General features: G+C 37.3%; 2 protein-coding genes across 3 annotated transcripts; one reads left to right on the top strand and one right to left on the bottom strand.

Moving 5' to 3' along the window:
- The first annotated feature begins 212 nt into the window (after positions 1-212).
- LOC575393 (ATP-binding cassette sub-family B member 9) lies at positions 213-11,499 on the top strand. Of its 2 annotated transcripts, XM_030972102.1 has the most exons (11): positions 213-1,486; positions 2,495-2,609; positions 3,665-3,795; positions 4,026-4,231; positions 4,573-4,770; positions 6,584-6,712; positions 7,068-7,256; positions 8,113-8,286; positions 8,891-9,080; positions 9,996-10,102; positions 10,621-11,499. In XM_030972102.1, exons 1-11 carry the CDS (start codon positions 763-765, stop codon positions 10,885-10,887), a joined length of 2,430 nt encoding a protein of 809 aa, XP_030827962.1. In that variant the 5' UTR covers positions 213-762; the 3' UTR covers positions 10,888-11,499. The 2 variants fall into 2 exon arrangements, with proteins under 2 accessions (XP_030827962.1, XP_030827963.1); XM_030972103.1 differs by lacking the exon at positions 6,584-6,712.
- Positions 11,500-12,241: 742 nt separating this feature from the next.
- Positions 12,242-25,564, bottom strand: LOC755050. Its single transcript, XM_011665861.2, has 11 exons — positions 25,436-25,564; positions 24,102-24,424; positions 23,240-23,393; positions 22,349-22,600; positions 19,395-21,281; positions 18,786-18,867; positions 17,817-17,986; positions 17,282-17,543; positions 16,896-17,009; positions 16,307-16,407; positions 12,242-15,429 (listed from the first exon to the last, which is right to left on the bottom strand). The coding sequence occupies exons 2-11, from the start codon at positions 24,416-24,418 to the stop codon at positions 15,238-15,240; spliced, it is 3,531 nt and encodes a 1,176-aa protein (XP_011664163.2). The 5' UTR covers positions 24,419-24,424; positions 25,436-25,564; the 3' UTR covers positions 12,242-15,237.
- Positions 25,565-26,326: the final 762 nt, after the last annotated feature.

Raw genomic sequence — 26,326 nt, 5'->3', positions numbered from 1 at the left:
ATGCATACCTTAAGTCTTTGTGAAGTGCCTCAATACAAATTATTGCATTCACCTGATAAGAAATAATAGTATTTCAATAGACAATATCTGAACTGCATACATTAATTGTTGCCAGGTAGGAGAAACATTATGGCTTGACCTTCCTAGCAACACTTATATATGCAGTTTGCATTCTGTTTATTGAAATACTATTTTTCTTATCAGGTGAATGAAATAATTTGTATTGAGGCACTTCACAAAGACTTATGCATTAAATTTAGTAACATTACAAAATAGCCTATTCCTTCCGTTCATCTCCTCTACTTACCAAGTCTTCCATCTCATCTGTAATCATCTGTTCTGCTTTGTTCTCATTCTTTGTTCATGGATCCTAGGTATTTCCACTTCTTACTTATCATTGTTGTATAAAATTTGAGAGAGTGTGTGTTTTTATGTAGAGCTTCTAACAACCACTCCAATGCAGTTTTTATTGTTAACACAATTTCTTGCTGTCTGACCCACGAGATCACTGGTGCAAAGAAAGGTAATATATAGCAATGAACCCTATTCATTAAAGGATTAATCTTCTTATCCAGATGGATTCTTCAACCGTTATTGATGTGAAATGCGTTTTTAAGGTCAGTAATGGGGGCATTATCCCATTGAATTTTGTGTCCAGTATTAAGGGTGTGTTCGGCTATTGATGAAGGAGATGGAATGCCCAAACTGAGGGCTTTTTTGTGCTCTTTCAAACACAATAGCTAGGGGCAGTTGACTGCAGCAATGAAGCTGTACACAAGTGCATCAGTGACGCTGCTCTTCAGCTCTGCGGATGCCTTCTTTGGCTGCGTCTTTTACCTCCATGGGAACAATTACGAGTTGTTCGATAAGGATGTATTTGACTATAACTTCACACACTCAACGTTTGAACTATGGCTCTTCTCCATGTTGAGGGTAGTGATCCTCCTGGGTGCCACTATAGGAGTCATCAAGAATCCAAAAAATGGTGCCAAGGGCATCAAGATAGCCAGGTATCCCGTCGGTTTCATCAATATCGTCATGATCCTGTATGCCATGGCAAAAATCATGTTATATACGGAGTACAGTGATGGTAACCATGACGATGACCCATGGTTTTTGACGTTAGGTGTGTGGACACTGGTAGCATCTCTTGCCATGTACGGCCTGTGGGTATACATTCTACAAGAGGCAAGACCCTCTGAGGAACGTAATTTTAATCTGGAGGGTGATACTCAAGGACTAATAAACGAAGACAAAAATGTGGAGAGGAGTTGCAGTAGTGAAAGTGAGAACAGTAGTGACAATGAAAGTAGCGACAGCTCTAGTGATGATGATGATGATGATGAAGATGACGATGACAATGAAGGAAAGAAAAAAAAGAAATCTGTCAAGTGGTATTCTTTGTTCATGAGATTATTGGCTTACTCAAAAGGTGACTGGCCCTTCTTGCTAGTGGGTTTCATTGCTCTTATGTGTGCAACAGCAGGTAAGTGTTAACAATTCTTAAAGATGATTTGCCCCTTTTGCAGACCTAAACCCTGAAGTTCCATGAATCCAGTGGTATATTGAAGAGGTCTATTATTAGGAACCTCTTACCAAATGACAAAATTTCACACACGATATCTGAAGGATATATTTCTAATACTCTCCAAGTTTCAGGAGTATACACAAGTCTGCAAAAGGGACTTACCCTGCCTTTAAAGTCTCAGCAATCTAATAATAACAAAATGTAAAGATAGGTAGGGCCAACCGGTATTGCACATCCTTATGATTAGGCTCTTACAGAATAATGTGTAAATTAGGAAAGAAAATAATAATGCAAAAACAGTTGCTTATACATTATTTTAGCTTTCCAGGGCCCCGTCTTATAAAGAGTATATATTAATCACAACTTATTTTTGATTGATCAATTGCAACTATGTACGCAAGAGATAGGAGACTGTAAAATAACAATTAATTGGGATCCATTGCAACTCTTTATAAAACGGGGCCCATGTTTATAGTTTAATTTTATTAACTCTGCATGAACAAGTAAAGCTTTGTAACGATGTAAATATGAGCAAAATATAGATGGTAAAGCTGTACATTTCAGTTAATGGATACTTTTTAACAAAGGACTATGATTACAATTATTTTCCTAAGAAGCTCCCGGACAACCTTCAGTCGAGTTGCCGGTAGGGCTTAAAAGTTTAGGTTGATACTTGCAAATTATAGGGCAAACTATGTTTGTATCTATTAGAAATTCAATCTTTATTTTACATTTACAGTGCATTGTGCTAAATTCAAATTAAAAAAAAGTTCCATATATATAAATAAGTTTGCCTCGCAAGACTTTATAATAACTTCTCTTGTGGTGATCAATAATTTTAACCTATCTTGATCTCACATTATCTTTTGGGTGGAGTATAGGGGGGTCAAACTGATTATGTGATCTTATGTACATGTATGTCACTATTTATGATGATAATATACATTTGTTATTGTTTGATTACAGGTGAAGTAATCTGGCCACTATTAACAGGCCGTGTTCTGAATGGAGTAGTTGTAGAGGCAGAGAGGGCCCAGTTCAAAAATGGTATCATATTGATGACTCTGATATCAATAGGGGTGTAAGTTTAATAACAGTGTAATATGAGACTTTCCAATCATGAATTCAGTAAAGAGATACGCCTTAATCTCTGATACAAGGGGCATATATGCAACTGTTTTAGAATAAGTAATTTCTATGTTCGCTGAAATAGTTTAAAGATGTATCTGCGTCATTGCGCTTGGCTAATTGAATACAGTGATGATGTAGGCTTAATAAATAGACTGATGCTATTCTGTTTATTGCTTTCTGTTAAATGTGTACAAAACTTATAAAATCTTCCTGAGAATGGTACTTGATGTCAGTCGCAAATCAACCAGTATATACTGAATGCAATTATTTAGAAGCAGAGGGGGTATTTAGTGGTAATTCTAATAGCAATTTTACGGTATTCACTAATGTTTCAATACTAAGGCTGAAGCCAATCTGGACTTCTGTGTATGGAAGGGGGGATAAAGAGATGGAATGACAATTTATTCCCCAATTACGCATCTGAGCCTAAATTAACATCTCTTCAATCTGATTTCAGTATAAGCAAGTTTGATGTTCCCTAACAACACAAAGAAAGAAAAAGATGTACCGGTATATGCCCGATACAGCATCAAAGAATTTGTTATGATCATGTGATTATAATGACTGATCATTACATGTATGGTGGAAGGTATATATACATAGACAGGAGATTGTTGTAGGATCTTAAGGTGATTGCATTTTGTTTTGTAATTTGAATGTACATTGTAAATGCAATAACTTAATTGTATATCATGAAACTGAAAGTCATTAATGAATGTTTGTGTAAGAGGGGGCAATATTTTGGAGAGCAAGTTCATTGAAAGTGATATTCCAATATCAATACATGAAGCATTTGTACCCATAATGGGAGCTGTATTAAAATAAAGGCATGTAATCGCAATGCCTTAAAGGCACTGGGCAGAGATAAAACTAGGTCTTTCAAAACACAAAGCTCAAGAAATCTGTTTATTAAAAGAAAAAAAACATGAACAAATATTCATGTACAGCATTTGTTGTGTTGCTACGACCCATTTACACAATATTGACTTGTCTCTCAATACACAGTGCTGCTGCCGATGGAGTTAGAGGTGCATTCTTAAACATGGCAATGGCCAGACTCAACCAACGTGTCACCAACCATCTCTTTGAGTCGATTCTTAAACAAGAACTAGGCTTCTTTGATAAGAACAGGACTGGTAAGTGATGTACTTTTATACATATATATATATATATATATATATATATATCTATGTATGTTCACCAACTTCACTTGGCCACCCATAGATATACTTTGGTTGAATAGTTTTTTCATGGGCAAATAAATGTTGAAAAGTTTAAGCTCCGATCTCTTCTTGAAAATGGAACATTGTTGATTAAATGAATTAATTAATCAATTTCATGTCACATTTTCATTTGACTTTTCTAGGTGCTATAACATCTCGCCTCACGTCTGACACAGTTACTATCAGTGAAGCACTGAGTAATAGCATCATCATCTTTCTTCGTAGTATCTTCCAAGTGATTGGTTATATCATCTTTATGATGATTATTTCCTGGAGACTGACGTTCATCACACTCATCTCTTTCCCTCTTATTGCTGTCATCACTGATGTCTTTGGAAGCTATTATGAGGTGAGAGCTTACTTTTATAATCAAGATTGAACAAGATTGAACAATCAACAGTATGCAGCATTCCCTGTTTAACATTGGCTTTTTTACTGGAGCCTGAGACTTTTGTTAGTATACTGCTTTGTGTTCCTGAGACTCGCCTTCATTACACTCATCTCTTTCCTTTTATTGCCGTCATCACTGATGTCTTTGAAAGCTGTTATGAAGCTGACATTCGTTCACAATGAGACTTCCAATGTTTCTGTTCTTCTACGGACATATATTCCTGTACTAACTTTTTTTATTGCACATTGTTGTGATGTGAATATTCATATTTTTTGTTTGCATCATTCTTTAAAATACAGAAACTGTCCAAGAAAGTTCAGACTTCTCTGGCCAACGCTAACATTGTGGCTGAAGAAACCGTCTCTAGCTTGAAGACGGTACGTAGCTTTGCCAATGAAGAAGGGGAGAGGAAGACCTACTGGAATAAGCTCCGCATCACCTACCTGCTACGTAAGAAGGAAGCTGTAGCTTATGGCTTTTTTTCAGTCATCAACTCGGTAAGTTGGAACATAGGAACTCTATGGTGAAGAATAAATATTGTCAGAATTGAAGATCTTCCGGAAGATGGAAAATATGAAGTCTGAGATGTGCATTTTTCCAAATACAATAACTGAATAACAAAGAGTATAAAACTTATGGTATAAAACAAAATATACAAACAATGATAACTCCATGTCAAAATGGTATTTACATTTTTACGTAACTCTTACTTTGGGTTGATGAAAAGGGTCTTTTTGATGAGTGGCATATTTGATATTTGATCGAACATATTACTATACTCTACATGAAAAGTGTTATGTTTTACAGAGTACATTAGAATTAGAGTATTGAATGTAATCAAATCGTATAAAAGCAAGAGTTGCATCTTTTTAAGAATGTTATACTTGGACTTTGCATTTGTGACTTTGTTATACTTCTATAAGATTTTTCTCTAAAATATATAATTTGTTCAGATGTGATGTATAAGTATTTCCCCAAATATATAGTTGCAGTTGCCTAGTAATAGGCAATATCAATTTTAATTTAGAGAGGATACTAACATATTTAGCAAGCAGGGCTCAAATTAATTTTTTGTCCACGGGGGCTCTTCCCCCCCAAAAAGAGCCCCCGTGAGCCTTCTCACGGGGGCTCTTTTATTACTGACGGGGGCTCTTTTTTATACAAATATCCATTTAATTGGTACCTATGATACTCCTCAATTATTTGCTATATCATCATTATCATTTCAATCAGCATTTTCCCTCTTACAAATTTACAAGCTACATAGCTGCTACTTGCCTGTGTATATAATATATACGCATACAACACTGATCTTTATGTCTTTAACGTGAAATATCTTCTTCTCCCCTTGCAAACGAAAAAGAAAACATGGTCATTAAAAGGGATTAAGCTTTAATATCACATTTTCACTTGGCAGCCCAAGGGGGCCGGGGGTCAGGCGCGGATCCAGGGGGGGGGCCGAGCGGGCCTTGGTTTGTAGCTCACGGGGGCGAATCGCCCACCGCCCCCGTGTATTTTGAGCGCTGTTAGCAAGTGTCTTTAAAAATGTCTAATATGTGCACATTCCAATCCGAAGATTTATTAATTGCAACACCAAGGAATCTTAAAACGAGATTATCAATAACAGCAGGTAATAAATTATTGGGCAATTACCTGCTCCTTGACCTTACAATGACATTTCTTTTAGTTATATACATTCAAAAATAATTTATTTACTTTAAACCATAAAGAATCTTTTAAAATTTACCTGTTTACTCATCAATTTGAAACATTCATTTGTACATTACGAGCACATGTATCATCAGCAAACGGGGAAAACTTTAAAAATGAATATTATATCGTAGATAAGAAACAAAAGAGGAGAGGACCCAGTACAGAACCTTGGGTAACACAACAAAAACTCTACTGTAAAGACAATTTTGACACCATTGACCACCACATACTGTTTTCCTTGAGGTCAATTCCCCTTTAATAATATCATTTATATAAATAACAAATAACAAGGGACCCAGTATAGATCCTTTGGTACTCCACATTTAATAGTTAACTTTTGTAATTTGTGACATTTGAAAGATACGTATTGTTGTCTGCCTCGTAAATAGTTAGTAAACCAAAAAAGAACTTGGCCTCTTACGCCATAGTATTGTAATTTAAGAATTAATATTTGATGATCAATCAACCTCCATTGATTTCATGATAGCAATAACTATCAATCTTCTCCCAATTGCGACAAAGCATATCAACAAAGCATTTTGTAGATCCTAAGTCAGTCTCACTCTGTATGCCTGCCTACCTACCTTTTCCCCCTAGATGTGTGAATTGATGGTGTTTGAATTAATGCTCTTCTACGGAGGCCATCTTGTCTTGAAGGGCATGCTGAATGGAGGAATGCTGGTTTCTTTTATTCTCTATCAATTTGAGCTTGGAGTATGCCTTGAGGTAAAATAAGTGATAAAACGATTCTCCTGGTATTGTTAACGAACAACAGATATTTTTGTCCTGCCCAGTATTATGTTCATAAAATCATTGAATGTAATAGCCAATTCCAGTTTCTTGTAAAAGCATCCTTCATAAAAAAAAGGATGATCCTTGTTCCTGATTCATCATTAGCATCCATAATATGCACTATGGATAATTTGAGAAATGTTTCTTTTTGGTAGAATTTTGTTTGAGGTGATGAGTTTTTTTTACAAGACATATGTAATTTTGTTGGGCTTGAAGGACTTTTTCATAACCTAAGTCTTTCTGATATCTCAATTAGTTACTTTTTAACCTTTGTACTTCATGTTATCAGAAAATTGCTGATGTGTCTACTGCGCTAATAAGGGCTGCAGGTGCTTCTAGGAAAGTGTTTCAACTGATTGACAGGAAGCCCACCATTATGAATGAAGGTAGGGTTGCACCCAGGCAGTTTGAGGGTCAATTGGAGTTCAAAAATGTCACCTTTGCCTATCCAACCAGACCGTCTATTCCAGTACTCAAAGTAAGAAAACAGAGGTGATGTGAGTATTATTGGATTTTGAAAGGGGAAGGGGATCCTGGAGAGCCGTTTTTTGCACAAATATTATGAACTTTTAAATTATGCACTCTTGATATAAAAATTTCCTTTTGGGTTTCTTAATGATATTTATTCATATAAGTGTCAAAGTGCTGTCATCTAGACCAGACAATCTCACAAAGTGTTATCACGAGTGATCATTACATGGTAACAAAGCTCCCAGAAGACACCATGCTAGGAAATCCATCTTGTGAGTTGTGTGAGACAGATATTCAAACCCTTAAACCAATTCTCCCCTTTGATCTGTGACAGCAAACAGGAGAAGTGTTGATTCGGGCCATATAGTGTATCATTTTGTAATCTGTGACCTATATAAAGAATTATATAAAGAAATAAAGCAATATATTTGAATTTTAATAAACTATATGAAAATTAATAATTATGAATATACAGTATCCTGAAAATAATATAATTTTTCAAAGTTCAAAAAAAAATTGTGAAATGTCATGCATGCGATATGATACAAATCATATAACCTGGGCAAAGGCATGGGGAAATCAAGTTCTTGAGGATAAAAAGGGAAAGTAATTTGATAAAAAATATATAAAGCAATTCATAAATAGTGATGCAATGATGTCACAAACTGATTACCAATTTGGCAATTTGTGTAGTGATCTTATTAGTGATCTGATTTTCTTCAAACTTTGTTTGCTCTGTTTCTCCTGTTTTTCTGCATATATTAAAAGCAAGTTATTGCAGTGGATTCTGTCTTTAAGATAATTATATGGTTAGTGACTTAGTGTTTGATATTGAAACTTTTGTTTTCCTTCTTTGCGCGTAGGATGTAAGCTTCACGGCATCCCCTGGTGAAGTGCTAGCCCTAGTTGGGCCCAGTGGTGGAGGCAAGAGCTCCTGTATCAATCTCATAGAACACTTCTATGAGCCCACATCAGGAGAAGTGCTGATAGACGGTAGAAACGTCAAGGACTATGATCATGCTTTCCTACATCAGAAGGTAGGCATGAGGAAAAACAATCTGTTTATAAAAGACATCATTGGTGTAAAGTGTACTTCAAATGGGCAGAGGACTGCACTTTGTGTGAATATTGGCTGAAACTCCTGCCAATTTTATCACATACTCAGCATGGGAGATGGAGGCTTGTCAAAAAAAAAAATTGAAATTATTACAGGGATAATAAAGACAATGATGATGGAGGAGATAAGGATGATGTCGATGTTGGTAGTGATGATATAGTTATACACTACACTACACTACATAACTTCGACGCTGTAGTGCATTTCATATGCACTTGAAAAGTGCTGTGGAATAATTTCCTTGTTGTATTTTTCAATCATGGAAAAATTTTGGACTTATTATTACAAGTTACGTCTGTCCTCCATACACATCCACTCCATACTATACACAGGAGTAAGTATCTGCACTACTGTTTACTACAAGAAAACTAAGCTCTTTATTATTTTCTTTAGAACACCATGCAACAGATACATCAAAGCTAACATATTCTGTAGGGTTTGACGTACGTGGTAAAGCAATTTTGTAATTCATTCCCGTTTACTTTCAGATTACTAATCACTTTGTCTTTGTTTTTCTTCTTCAGATTGCCCTTGTTGGTCAGGAGCCAGTACTCTATGCCAGATCCATCCATGATAACATCTCCTACAGCCTGCAGGACTGCTCTAAGGAACGTATCGAGAGTGCTGCCAAGCAAGCCAATGCACATAACTTCATCGTTCATCTCAATAAGGGTTATCAGACTCAGACGGGAGAGAAGGGACTTCAGTTATCAGGTAATGACCATTTTTATTCCTCCGCTACAAAGTAGCCGGAGGCATTATGTTTTCGGGTTGTCCGTCCTTACATCGTCCGTTTTCGTGAATGCGTTATCTCAAGAACTGATTGATGGATTCCAGCTGAACTTGGGTCATTTATGTATCTTGCAGAGTCAATGAACTGATCGGATTTTGAGGTCACGAGGTCAAAGGGCTCATTATGTATGCAAAAATAGCTTGTAGTCGCATTATCATTAGAACCGATAGCCAAATTACCATCAAACTGGGGACATGTATATATCTTGCAGAGCCAATGATCTGATTAGATTTTAGGGTCATGAGGTCAAAGGTCATGGGGCTCAATATGTATCTTCCTATCAAGTCACTACACAAGTCCCGTTCAGTGCTCCACACAGGCTCGGGCACAGCAGTTCAAGGCTTCCATGTCAATATGTATGCAAAAATAGCTTGTGAATGCATTATCTTTATAATGAACTGATTAGATTTTAGGGTTATGAGATCAAATATCAAAGGCTCATACATGTATTTGAAAAATAGCTTTTAATCTGAGAACCTGTCATGGATTACAATCAAATTTGAATTTTAAAAATTGCTTCTCTTTGGGTTTGTAAAATGTCTCTATAACGGTAGGGGCGGATCCAGGAATTTCTTCCCGGGGGGGCATATATATATTTATTTTTTTGGGGGTCCCAAAAAAATCGCAACGACTCAGCCAGCCACTGAATAAGCGGGGAGGGGGGGGGGGCACATGCCCCCTGTGCCCCCCCCCCCTGGATCCGTCCCTGAACAGAGGCATCAATTTTTCTTAAAGAGTACAAACTTGTAGATGCCCTCTTCAATGTCATCTTCATGTGTCAAGGGAGTGCATTCACAGAAAGAATTCAATGTGTTTTTCTTTGATTTGCGTTATAGGTGGCCAGAAGCAGAGAGTGGCTATAGCCAGAGCGTTGGTGAGGAACCCTCAGATGTTGCTCCTAGATGAAGCTACCAGTGCTCTAGATGCAGAGAGCGAGCACTTGGTAAGTAATTGAGTAGCTCTCAGTACAGGCAGACATCACCTACCCCCCCCTCCCCCTCCCCCTCCCCCTCCCCCTCCCCCTCCCCCCTCCCCCTCCCCCTCCCCCCCCCCCCCCCCCCCCCCCCCCGATGTAAAAAGGAAATGATTTGAATCATCTTTTTAAATTCAATAACTGTTAGCTTGCTTGTATACTGAGAGTGAGACATGGGTTCTAACAATGGTTCATGAAAACATTTGGGTCACAAATTTTGAAATAACTCAGAATTCCAAAAACTGACACAGGGTTATGGAGCACCAAAGATTATATAGAATGAATTGTAGGCAAGATATTATAGATCAAAGATCACTTGAGGTTAACTTTGCTGATAAAATCTGACTAAAGATGAAGTTAGTGGTATAAATTTCTCAGTCCATGAAAATGTAGAGTTCATTGCATGAATAGACATAGACATAAACTCATCTACACACTTTAATGGATTTCAAAGTAACAATGAAACATATTTTATCATATTACTACAGGTCCAACAAGCACTTACGAAGAACTTTGACACACGCACTGTAGTCATCGTAGCCCATCGTCTCAGCACCATCGAGAAGGCAGATCGCATCGTGGTCATTGACCAGGGGCAGGTTGTCGAGCAGGGCAGGCACCAGGAACTCATCAGCTCCAATGGCCTCTATGCTGGACTTGTGCGACGCCAACTTTTTGGACACGATACCGATGATGACCATGATGACGATGAGGAGGAGTTAGAGAAAACAATCGGCAAGAAGGAAAAACACTGATGTGTCACAATATAACTCATATAGTGAAAGTGATACATAACAGTGATGTGTAATCTACATTGTCCATTAGTGAAAAATTTGCTAATTTTTTTTATTTAGGTGATCTGCTGCCAAGCTTAGCAGAACACCTCTTGATTATGTCAAAATATTTTAAGTTTTTTAATCTATTTTTTCTGTATGCATTTTGTGCCATGGATATCTCATGAATTTCATGGTGAATGACCATGAATCTTTCATGGCATGTGGCATATGCATGATTATTGATCCTAACAGATTTCTTATATCACTGATCGTGACGTCATCTAGGCGCCATTTTGTTAATTTCTAATTTTAACCATATTTCATTTATACTTTGTCGTTTCTGAATGATATTTGATATGCATAAAACTTGACGTCATGGGCATTTTGGTCTCAACCATTTCTTTGGGCATGTAATCACTTTTTGCCTTCATTGACGCAAATTTAGCTCATAGACATTAAAATTGATGCAAACGCGCTTTTGCAAAATTTTCCAAAAGTGGTAAAAAAAGTACCTACTGTATTTTAAATCATCAGAATGGCTAGTTACCCCAATTTGTTTTCTTCATGTTCTGATAAGGTACGTATTGGAGATGCGATTTTATGTATCAGGTCTGCCGTTAGAAAACCTTGACGTTGACATAGTGCCACTTTAATCAAGGAAAACAATTGAATTTAATTTGATTAGGTAATATTTGCTGTTGTTGTTTGAATATATCTCGCCTATCCCTACTCTGATGTCTCCCATATTTTATTTTGTTGTAGCTGAGAATTTACTCTGCAAATGTATTTTGATTAAATTTTTGATCAGAAAACAGGAACATGGTCAAAAGAAGGTTAAGATGAAGACTGCAATATCTGCCATTTTGGGTTTTTACTTGTACGTTCTATCTCCCATTGAGTTGAATTGTATTACGTGTTATGCGAAGGAGGGAATTTTTTTCAAAGTCCAAATTCTTTTTTTTTCTCCCCTCGACCATGCCCCCCTTGAGTAAAAAAACAGAAAGAAGAGGATTGGGGGGGGGGGATGGCATCTAACAACGTTCCCCCCTTTTGATTAAGAAAATTGGGGAAAATAGGGGAAAATAGAAAAAATAAGGGGGAAATCTGGAATAAGAAAAGAAAAAGAAAAAATCTGGAGAAAAATTAAAGAAATTGGGAAACCGATTTAAATCAGGTTTTTATCAGGCCTTGCGTAGTGTTTCAACATTTTCTCTCTCTCTCTTTCTTGATCTGTCAACCAAAATATAAACAATCAAGTTGTACATCCACAAATCACATCCATATTGCACATTCAAAAACTTTTTTAGACAGCAAAAGACAGTTGAGAATTTAATGTGATTAATAGTAATTTATTACTTTTAAAATTTGATCTTTCTCCCCTTTGTTATAATTTGCATTTAGTATCTTTGTATAACAGTTTACATTCATGTATTGCATAGATATACATACTATAGTCACAAGTCTCTCTCAGCATCTGTCCGTCTCGAAAGACAATAGAATATTGCGGTAGTTGTACTAGTTAGTTTTTTGCATGTTCATATCGATGTTGTAAATTAAAAATGCATCTTAGTCAATTTCATAAAATCACAAATCTAAGATAGACATGTTTTACGATGGAATAACCTTAGTTCATATTGAGGTAAACCGATCTTCTGCCTATTGATAATTGCATCAATAATTAACTTATAGCTATTAATTACAATTATACATGTTTAAATCAGTAAAAAATTACCTGGTTTTATTGTAGGTATCAAACTTATTGCTTCGACTTAAACGATTATTGAACTCATGGAAGGTCGACTTATGCAAGGTTGACTCTATTAGAATCTTATAATGTGCAAGTACTTATCATTATCAACCTGGTATACATTCAAATGCAAATAATTTAATAAAGGAAGAAAATCGTATAGGATACACCAATTTTGTATTGATCCCTTGTGTTTTGTATTAAGTAATATCTACATGTAAATTTTACTATAACCGATTCTGTCAAGGAATGTGGCAGTTAATAGAGCGCACACAAGAATATGACGTGGCGGCGGCGGCGGCGTAATGCTGCTGAATCCTAATTCCCCTTCCAGCATACTACCAGGGATACAATAATACATATACCATGGAATAGCAGGACAAATATCTCTCACCACTATAAAATTAGTAAGTAATATATTATGATTATTATTGGGCCATTCCTGCGATCCAAGTTTTAAAGAAATTCTAATTATATTTCACATCTATTTAAAAAACACATAAGAAGATTTACAAACAAATCAGTATAAATTAAACAATGTAAATATAAAAACATTCATTGACATGGTACTGTGAAAAAAGGATCAAGGGTGGTGGATGCGAGGGATCAACAAAGGCCATTGGCCTGTCAAGGTTGATCCCCTATATTACCACCCTTCGATAGAAATTATAAAAAGGTACATACATTTTATTGGAATTCCTTGTTTTATACTTTATATCAAAAAAGTCAAGTTTTAAGTTATTGGGATTATAATTGTATAGAATAAGAAAACAAACGATGCTAGTTGTAATTTGTTTATATAAAAAAAAATCAATATTTTAAACTTTTTAAATAATTGTTGGGTATGTGCTAAATAGTTTGATTTGGTAATTGCTTGTATTGCACGTTTCTGTAGCAAAAACAATTTTTTCGACTAATAAAATGATAAGAATACTAGAAGCCAGAATTTTATTGCATTTAGGCCTTCTAGTCAGAATAAAAACCGCATCAGGTAGTAGACAATTGCAATATTGGTGTGACGTCACTGCGTTCTGGGCAGATTCAGCTTTTCTTCCCCCAAGAAAGCTTGAAATCCCTTAAAGTTTTAATTTTGTAAGTCATGCAATTATCAGATCCTTGATCTTTTACAAGTTTGAATGTTCACATCAAATATGCTTTTGCAAATTTTCCAAAATCTGATCATAGTCAGATCACATCGTGATCATGCCAAGATCATGTCAGATCATGCCTAAGCTATAGTAGGACTATCAATGCATTACAATCATCAGGAACATGGATATATGGTAATACTAAACTCTCTGAAATGTACAGGACAAAATACAATGCCTTGCCGTATTACATATATATTCAGTATTCAGCATGACCCGTATCTGGGAGCGTCAAGAGCTACCAAAAACGCGTTCAGTAAATATAGTATCACGTAATACTCCCTTTGACATGACTGAAATCTGCATTTTAAAAGGAATAATTCCCTGAGATGATGCATAGTGATACAAAGTGCCAAAATCATTTTTGAAGTGGCTCTTAGAATACAGAGCGAGAACAGGATCTCTACTGAGCATTGTATTGCAAAAAAATTAAGATTTGACTACCATACTTTTCCCTGCTGCAAATGATGTTGCATTCTGTAATAAGTTTTAAGTTAACACCTTAAATACTTCTTGGGGTACTGAAATAACATGAAATATAGAAAGACGTATAGACATCTACCCAGTAAGACAATCCAAGACATACCATCTCCATCATAACTTTCAGTAGCAAAGGAATACTGGTAATTCAGATGTTCGTTGGATCATCTACAACTTACCTATGAGCCTTTATTTGATCATCAATTCACTTTGAAAGACATATTTGTTAGCACACTAAAATTGTCAGTAACTTGCCTTTCATCAATATATATAAAAATAAATCTGCAAAATGAAGTTACTAACAGACTTCAAGTTTTAAGCACTAACCCTAAACTCTGTTTGAACTAATCTAACTGCTAAACTTCTAAATCAGTACACTGATCTTGTAAAATAAATTGTCATTTATTTTCTGGGATTCCACAGTTTAATTATGTGACAAAAACAGAGTGGTACAGAGAATTGTGTTTCCACTCAAACCATACTTGTCTCATTTACAAGAAGCTTGTGACATACAACTGTAACCATACCATAGGCCCAGTCTTTTGAATCCTTCAATCAATCGCAAAATTACTAGGATTCCCAATACTTTGTATATATGTTTCAACATGTTCTTACTTATTGTTTATTGCTGTTATGAATTTATGTTCAAGATTTTATTATTAATATTATTATCATATATATATTTGTCAAACTATAACGTACCTCATTAAGTTCAACAGGGACTCGTGGAAGACCACCATTATTGGTGATAATGAGTCACCCTGTTTAAATATCAGAAATAAATAAATAAATAAAACCCTGGTCTGAACTGTTTGAAACAGGTGATTGGGAATGTATCTGTGACTGTCTTTGATTAGACGAACAGCAAGGCGTTGTTACAGAATAACACACTTTTCAAATCTCTCGCCATATAAGGAGAAATCCATATTTTGTTCCATCACCTCAATGTCCAAACTATAATGAATGCAGAAGCTTTGGAGCAATGTCCTCACCATAATAATCTACTATGTTGAGAGTACCTCTGCAAACGGCCACTATTTCCTGCAGACGGTTGTCTTTGACGTGGTCACAGTAACTCAAGTTGAGATCACAAAGAGATGGAGCATAACTGGTAGAACGGTGAGGAACATACAGATCTTCAAATTCCTGTAAATAATGATCATATTGTTAAATAAATGGATAACATGTATAGTTTAATTCTACAAAACTGATAAAGTTTCTTAAATAATAATCATGAATATATCTTAAATAATAATCATGAATATATCTTAAATAAAAACTTATTTGCTCCATCATTCATGAATCGTGAAAATCAACAGGACAGAGCAAATTCTGGTTCACGCATGCGTAGATTTTTTTTCGCTCACGTTACAGTCGTGTTTGCGAAAGCGCGCTATTGTTACTAACTGAGACAGGAGAGAAAAAAATGATTTTTAAATCGATGGCACATTACATTTGGCTTTTATACTGACAGAGGTAGGAGCAATTTATGTTGTCAAACAACAGTGGATTTAACTACCTTTCCCCCATTAAAGGCTACAAACATGTGAATACCAAAGTGCGCGATGGCTCAGTGGTAGAGCAGTGGTCTCATAACAAGAGGTCCAGGGTTTGAAACCAAGTCGATGCACCACTGCCTTTTGGTAAGGCATTAATCCTAACTACCAGGTCCCTCAGAGAGGACTTAACAATGTTAAATCTGAGATTTTGTTTTGATTTTCAATCATAAATGTCTTGATAATCAGACAGGTGATCGGCTTGTAAAAGTCATGGGGTTCCTGACCGACTTAAAAGTTTATAATTATCATTACAGCATGAGCTAAATCCAGGATTTAGTTCAAAATCTGAGACAAAGTTACTGAATCCCCTTAGCAGTTCAAAATCTGAGACAAAGTTACTGAATCCCTTTAAAGCCATCGGTCTCCTGGTTGGTTACTTTCAAGCACACACATGCTTTCTTAGCAGTCGGGTAAAACAAACCAATCATACACCATAAGGCTGTCTATCGTGGGTTACATCTTACCTCATCACTAGAAAGCTGAGCCATCCCTGTATCTCTCCTTAACTTCTGTTCCCTCACTTTAAGCTGAATCAGTATCTGGCACCTCTTCCACTTTGAGTAATCTAAAGAGAACAAACATGAATGATATCCAACTTCACACATCTTCAATACAATAGTCGCTCAGCAAACAGCGTAGTAGCAACCAAGGTTGATATTCTCCTGTGTTATTTTCTATGGCTGGTACATTTCAAGGGAATTTGAACAAGTGATATGAACTGAAACTAGAATTGATCTTGGTAAAATAAAAATTGTATTCCTGTCTGTAACTGTTCAGATCAAAAACTTAGTAGACAAAAATATCTGTGACCCATAATGGTACTCAAAGTACATAGATGCAACAGAGAACCACACGAATGTTAATTTTATGACTTACTGGACAAATTATTTTCAAAAAGTATACTACAATTATTTTTGAAGCACCATCTCCACTAGATATTGCCCAATGCAACAACTAAGACTGTAATTGGCACTAGAAAATAACATGATATTAGTCTTCATTGCTGCCGGTGTGTGCTAGCTTTTATACAGAAAGAAAGGAACAAAAGCTTACTTGCAATGATGGATAGGAAAGGTTTGTCAGTGATCTGCTTGACACCACACAGTAATAGCTCTGACAAGACAGGACAAGATGACAAGATGGCTGACACAGATTGGTTCGTTAAATCTGGGTGAAACAAAAAATTGAATCTCACAACTATATGCTTAAAAAAATCAAGAGGTATTTTAAACATACAATCTATTTGTGACCCAACACTCTACCTAGTACCGTAGTTTTTACAACTGATTGATGCTATGCATTTTTCTGTATAAATATAACACTGAATGGTTTCAAACATGATAAAAAACGCTAGGTTTCATTTTTACGCACCCTAGATGCATGGCTGGTAGAAAATAACATTATAAAGAAGTCAAAGGATTTTAGGAGGTGAGCTCTACCTGCATTCCAGCTGACATCCAGGATTTTAAGCCTCTTGAGTCTAGGTGCTACAGATTCCATGAGATCCCCTGCTATACAACTAACTGAAGACAGGCCAACGTCCTCCAGGTTTGGACAATTATCAGCGAATGCCTGAAGCGTTTCTGATCGCATGAAGCGCTGCCTTAGGAGTAAGGTCTTCAGAGATGGGCAGTTAAGGGCTATCTTCTCAAGACCAGCATCTGTAACGTCTTCACACCATAGTAGCACCAGCTCTTGAAGCTGAAAATGAGGGGAGAAGAATAGAGAGTTGTCCAAAAATGCAGGATTACTAAATGGACTATTCACAAGAGTAATCTGTAATGCCCTACAGAATTAATACGACTGAATTCAAATATCATAGTAGAGTATTCTCTTCTAGTAAGTGAAATAACAGGGAGAGGAAAAACCTGTTTAAAAAAGGGTCTCAATCATGTTACTGACAACAATGACAATTGTCAAAAACAACTTTAAAGAGGTTTTCCAAATTGTTCCTTTTTTACTCATTGAACATACCTTTGGACCGACGGTTGTAGCAATTCTGTACAGGGTGATATCAGTGATACAGGTCGCTGACAGGGTGAGGTCCATGATACTGTTCTCTGCCAGCTTGATGGCGCTCAGTCTGCTGTTAGCGCCATCTTCAAAGAGGGGGTATATTCCTTGATCACCAACATGGCTCAGGCCTGAATTTAAAGAAGTGTGTGAAAACTATAGTAGTAACCAATGAAAACGATTCCACAGGAGGGAGGGAGATAATGGCAGTAGAAAGGGCGACCTGTTCTTGTCTTTTTATAGTTATTGTCTCTCAACCTGATATTGACCTTACAGGTTTCTGTACCTGTGATTATCTATGAATAACAAGAGACATCTAGCTTCTGACCACAGCATCTTGTATGTATTAAAAAAAAACTTATTTATTGGTTTTAAATGACATGGCCTGTCCCTGTTAAGTCATGCCTTTTTGCAATCTCAACTCAAATGCACTCATTCATAATTGGACCAAAATCTCATGATTTGAAGAATTACCAGCCCAAACCCTCTGTAGTAATGCAAACACATATTACCGGTAGTCCTACAATACTGGCTAAAACTGTTGGTCAAGCCTGTTACCGGTATACTCTTTGTTCAATAACAATAAACCTCCTGTGGAAAACAGTCCTGTCATGTTTGCAATGTCAGTCTGTAATTATGACAGTATAAAATTAAATCCTTACATGTTCTTCATATACACACAATAGGGACTTTTAGATTTGCGTGGACTGATACGTGTGACGTCCATTGAAGGCAGTGCATTACAAGGACGTTGATCGTAGCGTAGACCTATTGTCTTCGTGCGAATCTAAAAGTTTCTATTGTCAAATGTTTCTCCTACTTGACTTTCATTTTTCCATGTATCTTCCTCACTAGCAAGATACAAATCAGAAAGTCTAGAAAAAACTTTGTAGTTTATATGCAATTCACAGAATCAAATATGTGGCTCACCTTGGATATCTAGGTGTTGGAGCTTGGGACATCCTTTCAGGAATGATGCAAGACCTTCATTGCTGATTTCAGGACAGTCAAACTATGAGTATGAAGCATAAATATAATCATGCATACAGTGCCAGGGCTTAGCCCTGTGCATGACAAATATAACAGATGCAAATTAATAGAAATGAAGAAAAAAAATCATTCAGGACAGCTAAAATGATCCAGGTCTTTTGGTATTGTATTGCATTTGTGTACCTATGGAATTCACACAATCATCAAAAACAATAAACTTTGTTCAATATCAATGCCTCAAAAAGTAAAAATCTTTGAATGACCGGTTTTACCATACCGGTACTCGTTTTCCCCAATAGACTGTAGTGTTATGAAAACCGTTAGGAAAACACAAAATTGTGTTTCGATTTTCAATCAAAAATATCTTGATAATCAGACAGATTAGAATATTCTGTATGTTGTTTTCAATGCCAGCATGGTGGCTTTTTGCATTGTAAGAAAGTTCGTACGCGAAATGCATGGTATTGATTCCATTTTTTTGCATATCATATTAAATGTATGCATACAAGCGTATGCAAACTATACAGTCACTCGTATGAAAATGCTTACCATACTGTAATGTCTAAGTTCCTTGACGTTTTTAGAGATGATTTCAAGCGTGGCATTTGTCAGACCTTTCTGTGACAGGACCAATTTCTGCAGATGACGATTAACTGAAAAGAAGTCTTCCAAACATGATGCAACAACAGCATGGTCCCAGTCAATGAAACTAATGTCCAGGGAGACTATGTAAGGTTCAAAGAGGCGAGGTAGTGTTTGCATAGCAGCTGGCAATGATGGGTCAAGGCCTTCTCTAGGTTCTGAAGACGTACCAGCCTGCAGGGTGTCATCATCATCCGAGACCTCCATGGTGGATTGCATATTGACAGGAGATCCAGCAGTATTTGTAACCCCGTCACTCAGAGATGAACTCCCAGCTCCACTTAAATTGCTGTCTTTTGTTTCGATTGCACAACACACGGCAGTAGCTTCAACATGTAATGTTTGGCTACTACTTGAAACACTTGCCTTATTCATTTGTAAGCTTCCTTCATCTCCACATAAGTCTGTGGTTTCCATCACGCAACGTGAAGCTGTAGAAGAAGCTGAAAACCCTGAACATTCAGAAGCACCTTCACATGGCAAGGGAACAGCATCCAGCGAGACATTTTGTCCACTCTTTCCACAAGATATATGTTCACTACATTCCACAAGGGATTGTGTAGGAGTGAAAGAACTTGCTGATGTGTTTGTGTTATCCTCTACACCAAAACAAGAAGAGGGAGTATCATGACATAGATTACAATTACTTCCTAAAGCAGAACTTGAATCTTTGTTCATAGGTTTGGGGAAGCTTGAATTCAGAGCTGTTCTCTGGTTTTGGTTTATACCACTACATCTGCTTTCCGGTGTGTCACTGACTGACATTTCACTTGTGATACCGACTTGAATATCGGGCTGTGTTGGCAGAGTCCCAGTCTCACCTGAGTCACCTTTTTGTTCTAGAATCTCATTTGCTGATCCCGTTTTACCTAATCTGTGAGTTCTATTGTTATGGCAACAAAACTGGCATTGCATGTTGACATTGCTCGGATACTTGACATTCATGTTTCTATCAGCTGTTACATGTACCTTGTCGTTTTCATCTTCCAAATTATGAAGCTGATCAGATCTACTTGAATTCAACAAGTCACATGCACCACTGTTTGCTTGGTCTTGAGCCATTGATGCTTCACCAAGTTTAACATTGGCATTGGTATTTACCATATCATCCCTTTCTTGTGTTTGTTCTCCAGAATCCATTTCAAGAATGACATCTTCAATGCCACATATGTTCCTGTCTTGTCTTGTATCCATATTTGGGCCATTATATGTTGCAGAGCACATTGAAAACTGGATATTTGGGTCAATTCCTAACTCGGAAGTCAGTCCTGATTGACCAACCTCAGTGTCCCTAGACACCACAAGGTTTGCTCCAGAGCTGATATCTAGGGCATCAAGCTGTGATGTTACAACTGAATCAAGGTCTTCCACCTCGTCTCTTGCTGCGGCAGTATCAGTATCACTTGATGCTAAGCTTGGTGGACAACTACTTCCTGCAGCTGCATCCTGGCATTCATCTGTTTCACTTTCTGATACAGTACTTGATTCAACCATTCCATCAATCTGCTTTTTTGAAGCTGTTTCAGAAGTCACAGATGACTCTCTGTTCCCACCGACTTCTCTGGGGTTATCCTGTACAAGAGTTCCAACATCAGATGATGCACCTTGAGGGCCATCAACCAAGGTACCTCTTTTAATCTCATCTAGTCTCTTCTGTGATGCGTTCAAGGTCTGCAGAAGCTGTTTGACGGCCAATACAGTGTATGGCTCTACTTGGTTAATTGACTTTAGTGCCAATTGAACTGTTGAGGACAAACTATAACCGGACAGGTACCACAGGACAGTGCAGTCCATCTGAAGAAGGAACAAAAAACACATTATCCTTTCACTGTGATGATGTCACTTAAGATTGAAAAACAGAAAAGGTTATGTTTAATCATACTTGATTGACTATAACCTGTTATTTTAGAAATTGACCTCTGAACCCAAAATCTAATCAGATCAACTTCCCATATTGATACATATTATCACCAATTTGAGCCTCATATATTTAGTGGTTTTTGAGATATCGGGAAAACAAGGCTATATCTTGAATTTCAGAAATTTACCTCTGTGACCTTTGACCTAGTTACTCCAAAATCTATTCATATCGTCTTCCTATAGTGATACATATTATCACTAATTTTGAGTTTCATATCTCTATTAGTTCTTGAGATATTGCGATGAGGCGAATACATGGAATTTAAAAAGTTGACTCCTGTGACCTTTGACCTAGTTACTCCAAAATCTACTCAGATTGTCTTCCTATGGTAATACATTTTATCACCAAGTTTGAGCCTCATACCTCTAGTGGTTCTAGAAATTTTGCAATACCAAGTCTAATATCTAGAATTTCATAAATTGACCTCTGTGACCTTTGACCTAGTTACTCCAAAATCTATTCATATCGTCTTCCTATAGTGATACATATTATCACTAATTTTGAGTTTCATATCTCTATTAGTTCTTGAGATATTGCGATGAGGCGAATACATGGAATTTAAAAAGTTGACTCCTGTGACCTTTGACCTAGTTACTCCAAAATCTTATCAGCTTGTCTTCATATGGTGATACATACTATCATCAAGTTTGAAGTTCATATCTAACGTGGTTCTTGAGATATCGCATTAACGAGAAAGCAGGATGGACGTACGGACTCACAGACAACCCGAAAACATAATACCTCCGGCACCACCTTCAGTGGGGGGAGGCATTAAAAAGAGGCTGCCATACACACTTAGTGAGAAAACTGCACCGGAAGATCCATTCTGCATTTGGTTTTGAAAGACATTTGAATTGACATTAAGCTAATGTTAATGGAACTAGATGAAGTGAACAAGATTGTTCTTGTTTCTGAATCCTGTCAATTAAGGAACACTTACTCCTGTGTAAGAAACATTGAGATTCCTCAGGTTAGGTCCACAGAGCTCCAGCAGATGTCTTATACAGGTATTGGTCAGCTTCTGACACCCAGAGAGGTCAACGGATGCAAGATGACTCCCGGGAAGAATGAAATCTCTGAATGGCGCGAGCTCTGAAAGTTGATTCTGACCGAGGTAGAAGACATCATCCGTCAGTCCAGCACACTTGGACAGCTTCAGGGAGGTCAGATGAGGTAGTCCCCTCAACAACATCTAACAGGAGAAAATAGAACAATTAAAAATCATGCTTCTTTCATGTAGAATACAAATTGCCTATAAGTATGAGCTTGCACGGTGATGTAGATTTCAGGACTTCCCAATCCTCCCCCTCTCTCTCTCACATGGTGCAACCGCAAGCCTACTGTATAGAATAGAAGTGTTGGTCACTGTCATTGGTTTGGTTAAAAAATTGTTTTTCTTGGTGCACTGAAGTGATCTAGGACCAAACCAATAATTGTTATTTTACAAAAGCTTTGGAAGTAAATGGAAAACTCTTTCAAGTCAGGACCATGCTTTCTCCTGCAGAAACACCATTCTTCTATGGGAACTTCAAATTTGTCTCATTGGTAAGATTTAACAACACAAAACTACACTTCTTAGTGGCAATATCTATGTTTACATTTATTTTTTTAAAGACTCACAGTCGATGTAAAACAATATAACTGTAAACTGAGGGTCATGTTCATCCTTCATATAATCCATTCTCCTTTGGGAACTTCAAATAGTTTTCCTTAGGTTCACTCTGACACAAACAACAACAGTTATTAGTGAAAAAGTCATGAGACAATAGAAACTTAATCAAAACAATACTACATAATTATCCACACAAATAAACAATGTACAAACGCTTACATGAACATGCTCATCTTCCATTATTGACATATGTTCCAAAGATATTGACATAAGTTGAGGAGCTGTATCAACAATGGCTTCCATCAATGTTTCAATGCAGTATCCATCACTTCTCCTTATATTATCCAGAATCAGGGTTTTCAGATGCATGCATCTGTATGGAAAGAAAACAGTAATGTCATCAGTTCTTTTGTTTGAATTTCATAGGCACTGATAATTTACTTATTTCAATACTGAAAAAAGTAAAGGGATTACCACAACATGCGCACCTCAGCTGTCCCATTCAAACAGTGGAAACATTTGTTGTGTGGGCATATCTAAAGAAAGTCAGTCAGGCGATAAAAACTCTAATCCATCCCTTGAAATTTAAATTGCACTGCCCCTATTGTGTGCTCTTTTTCACAGAAAAGCCCTCAGATTATGCATTCCGCATCTTATTCGGACACAACATTCAATATGGGATCGATGCCCACATTATTGAGTTTGAAACGCACTACTGGTCAAGAATGGCGAAATAATCCATTTAGATAAAAGGGATTAATCCTTAAAGATAAAGACCAGTCATGGTCATGCGATTGCATTGTGAAAGAAACGTTGTGGAATCGATCAGAAAAGGTTGATCATCTAGCATATACGGCAAGGTATTGGTGTGTACTGCAAGGTTCTAGAATCATCTAAATGATAAGAAATTTGGCCCAGTCTTGGTAAAGTTGCAAGCACTGCACAGAAAGATGTATATGGGACAACGCAACAAGTGCGCGACACGTGCGTGATATCTATCAGGTCCAATTAGATATAATAATTTACCAAATATATCAATTAGTAGGCGGTATCTCTCAGACTCTGGCCTGCATGAACTCACTTTGAGAGTGCTTTTCGGAGAACCTGCAGGTCATTTTCAGGCGTTCCGATTTTATGGCATCTTGTGAGATCCAAAACTCTAAGATGAGGTGGAGCTAGGAGGAGCACAAGATCCGATGAGACACGAGACGGATACCTCTTCACAAACATCTTCAGCACATCACCGCTGACAGAAGTAAAGACATTGCTCTCTAGCTGCTTTACGAGATGCTTTCCTGTCCTCCGATTCTCTTCGGAATGTGGATCGCTGCGATCAAGCAATGTTCTAACAACCACAGTACAAGCTGTCTGGTGTAAGGGCAAGATGCTGCTTCCCATTCTGAACTGTGAAAGAAGAAGAAGAATTTAAGGAAGAATACAAATACAAGCTCAATCAAACTGTTTAACATCTAGATCTATGATAATTCTACAGCAGTAGAGTCACAATAAGTGAGATGATCAAGAGTATGTTGGCCTAGCGGTACTGTCCGTGTTACGGCCAGCTCTCTGTCGGATCCAGCCCAGTTTCAAAATGGAGTCATGTCTTTTGAATGGCGACGTTAAAGCCCAAGGGTTGGTCCCAGACGTAATTCACATCTGATTGATACACACCTGTAAAAAAAGAAAAATTAGACCTCAAGAGGTCTACACACATACACACAATCGTGGTACTGGTAACCGCAAAGTTACTATTCTCTGCTAATAGTACTACTACAGTATTACTACTAATACTTTTTAGAGTTAACCTAGCTTGCTGTTATCTGGTTTTGTAAGATGATGACGCCATACAACTTGGATCCTAATCAAATGATTGGTTGAGAGCGTACACGTGACAAGGCATTTGTTTTGCCTAACACGTAATTTTGATAATGACCGGTCATTAGTAAAATCATGTTATAAAAGTAACAAATAAAACATAATCTTATAACACAAATCTAATATGAAAAAAATAAATAGACATAATTTTGTTCGTGAACGTTCGGGCTATAGTAAAATCACCCACACTTGGTACCTTTTTAACAGTCCAAACACCCTCAACCATCGCTTAGGGCGTACGTGTTAGACTGTTCCAAAGGTACCTTGTGTGGGTAATTCTTAATAATGGCAATGCCATATATACCCTCACTGCTAGCTTTGTATTATGTGTATAAATTAATAGTGTTACTCTTTACTAGTTTAGACGTACCGCGGCATGATTAAACATTAACAAATTGAAAGTAGCAAAAATAGGAGATTCAAATCTTGAGAAATTGAAGACACAGAACAGGTCGACTATATAAATAGTCATAGTCAATTCATGTAATGTAGACCCAGCCCTATGGTTATAAATTATAATCACACCTGACGTTGACTTACCTTTGGCTTTTGTCTTTTGTCTTTTGAAACTGAAGACAGTGAAAGGGCCCGGCCCGGTTTGGGATCGCGGGGAGTCACAGACACAGTGCAGTCGCACTGCCACTGCACTAAGTTTAGTTCAACGCATCCATATTATTAATAACAAGTGCTTAGCTTAGTCAATATAAGTATTAATTGCAATGACGTAGCTGATATTCTGAATCACATCAGCTATAGACCAGTTCACGGTTAGCACATTACTGCAATGACCCCGAATATCCACAGATCTTCAAAATATGAAGAGGTCCCACTTTGTACATTTTGAAATAATCACTCCTACAGCGATGGAGGTGCTATATAAATAGCCTTTGTTTCCCCTTTTCAAAGAATACTTCCACCTGTGTATCAAGGAGTGCACTGAAAGTGCATGAATGAATAATGATTACATAACTTTCATGAGCAGTATCCAGTATTTCGTCTCCGTGTATTTCAAAATATGTTCTGCAATGACCTTTATCTGCTCATGCTCAGACTCCAACCGTGAACTGGCTTATTGACACCGTCGTTGCATAAATCAGGCTACGAGTACGAGTGAGCTACCACCAGTACGAGTACCAGTATGAGTGATACGGTACGGTACGCTATACGGCCATTGGTCGGCTAGCAGGAGGTATATAAGCCGTTCGTGTTGCTTCCGCAGCGGGGCCCCGAGACTTGACCGAGGGTTTACGGTACAAGTACGCACGTCAAGACGATGGTAACTGGTGCAGCTGTGTGTTGCTAAGCCGTATATGCGATATAATACCAATACCATAGCCACGCCCATTATGAGCGCCTCGCCAGAATGGTGGGGGGGGGGGGGGGGGGGGGGGGGGGGGGGGAGGGGTAAGTTATGGCACCTCCCCGTTCCTC

This window comes from Strongylocentrotus purpuratus, unplaced genomic scaffold (assembly GCF_000002235.5).
Source record: "Strongylocentrotus purpuratus isolate Spur 01 unplaced genomic scaffold, Spur_5.0 spur5_scaffold_6, whole genome shotgun sequence".
Classification (NCBI taxonomy): domain Eukaryota; kingdom Metazoa; phylum Echinodermata; class Echinoidea; order Camarodonta; family Strongylocentrotidae; genus Strongylocentrotus; species Strongylocentrotus purpuratus.
Note: the sequence above shows the minus strand (reverse complement) of the source record. Positions and strands in the feature narration are given on the sequence as shown.

Bases quoted from the DNA above. Each gene is read 5' to 3' on its own strand.
- LOC575393 (XM_030972102.1), top strand. From the start codon at position 763: ATGAAGCTGTACACAAGTGCATCAGTGACGCTGCTCTTCAGCTCTGCG. The intron at 9,081-9,995 runs GTAATGACCATT...TTTGCGTTATAG, and splicing joins GAAGGGACTTCAGTTATCAG to GTGGCCAGAAGCAGAGAGTG. The intron at 10,103-10,620 runs GTAAGTAATTGA...ATATTACTACAG, and splicing joins ATGCAGAGAGCGAGCACTTG to GTCCAACAAGCACTTACGAA.
- LOC755050 (XM_011665861.2), bottom strand. From the start codon at position 24,418: ATGGGAAGCAGCATCTTGCCCTTACACCAGACAGCTTGTACTGTGGTT. The intron at 17,987-18,785 runs GTGAGCCACATA...CTTTAAATTCAG, and splicing joins CCAACACCTAGATATCCAAG to GCCTGAGCCATGTTGGTGAT. The intron at 15,430-16,306 runs GTAAGATGTAAC...CATTATTTACAG, and splicing joins CTCAGCTTTCTAGTGATGAG to GAATTTGAAGATCTGTATGT.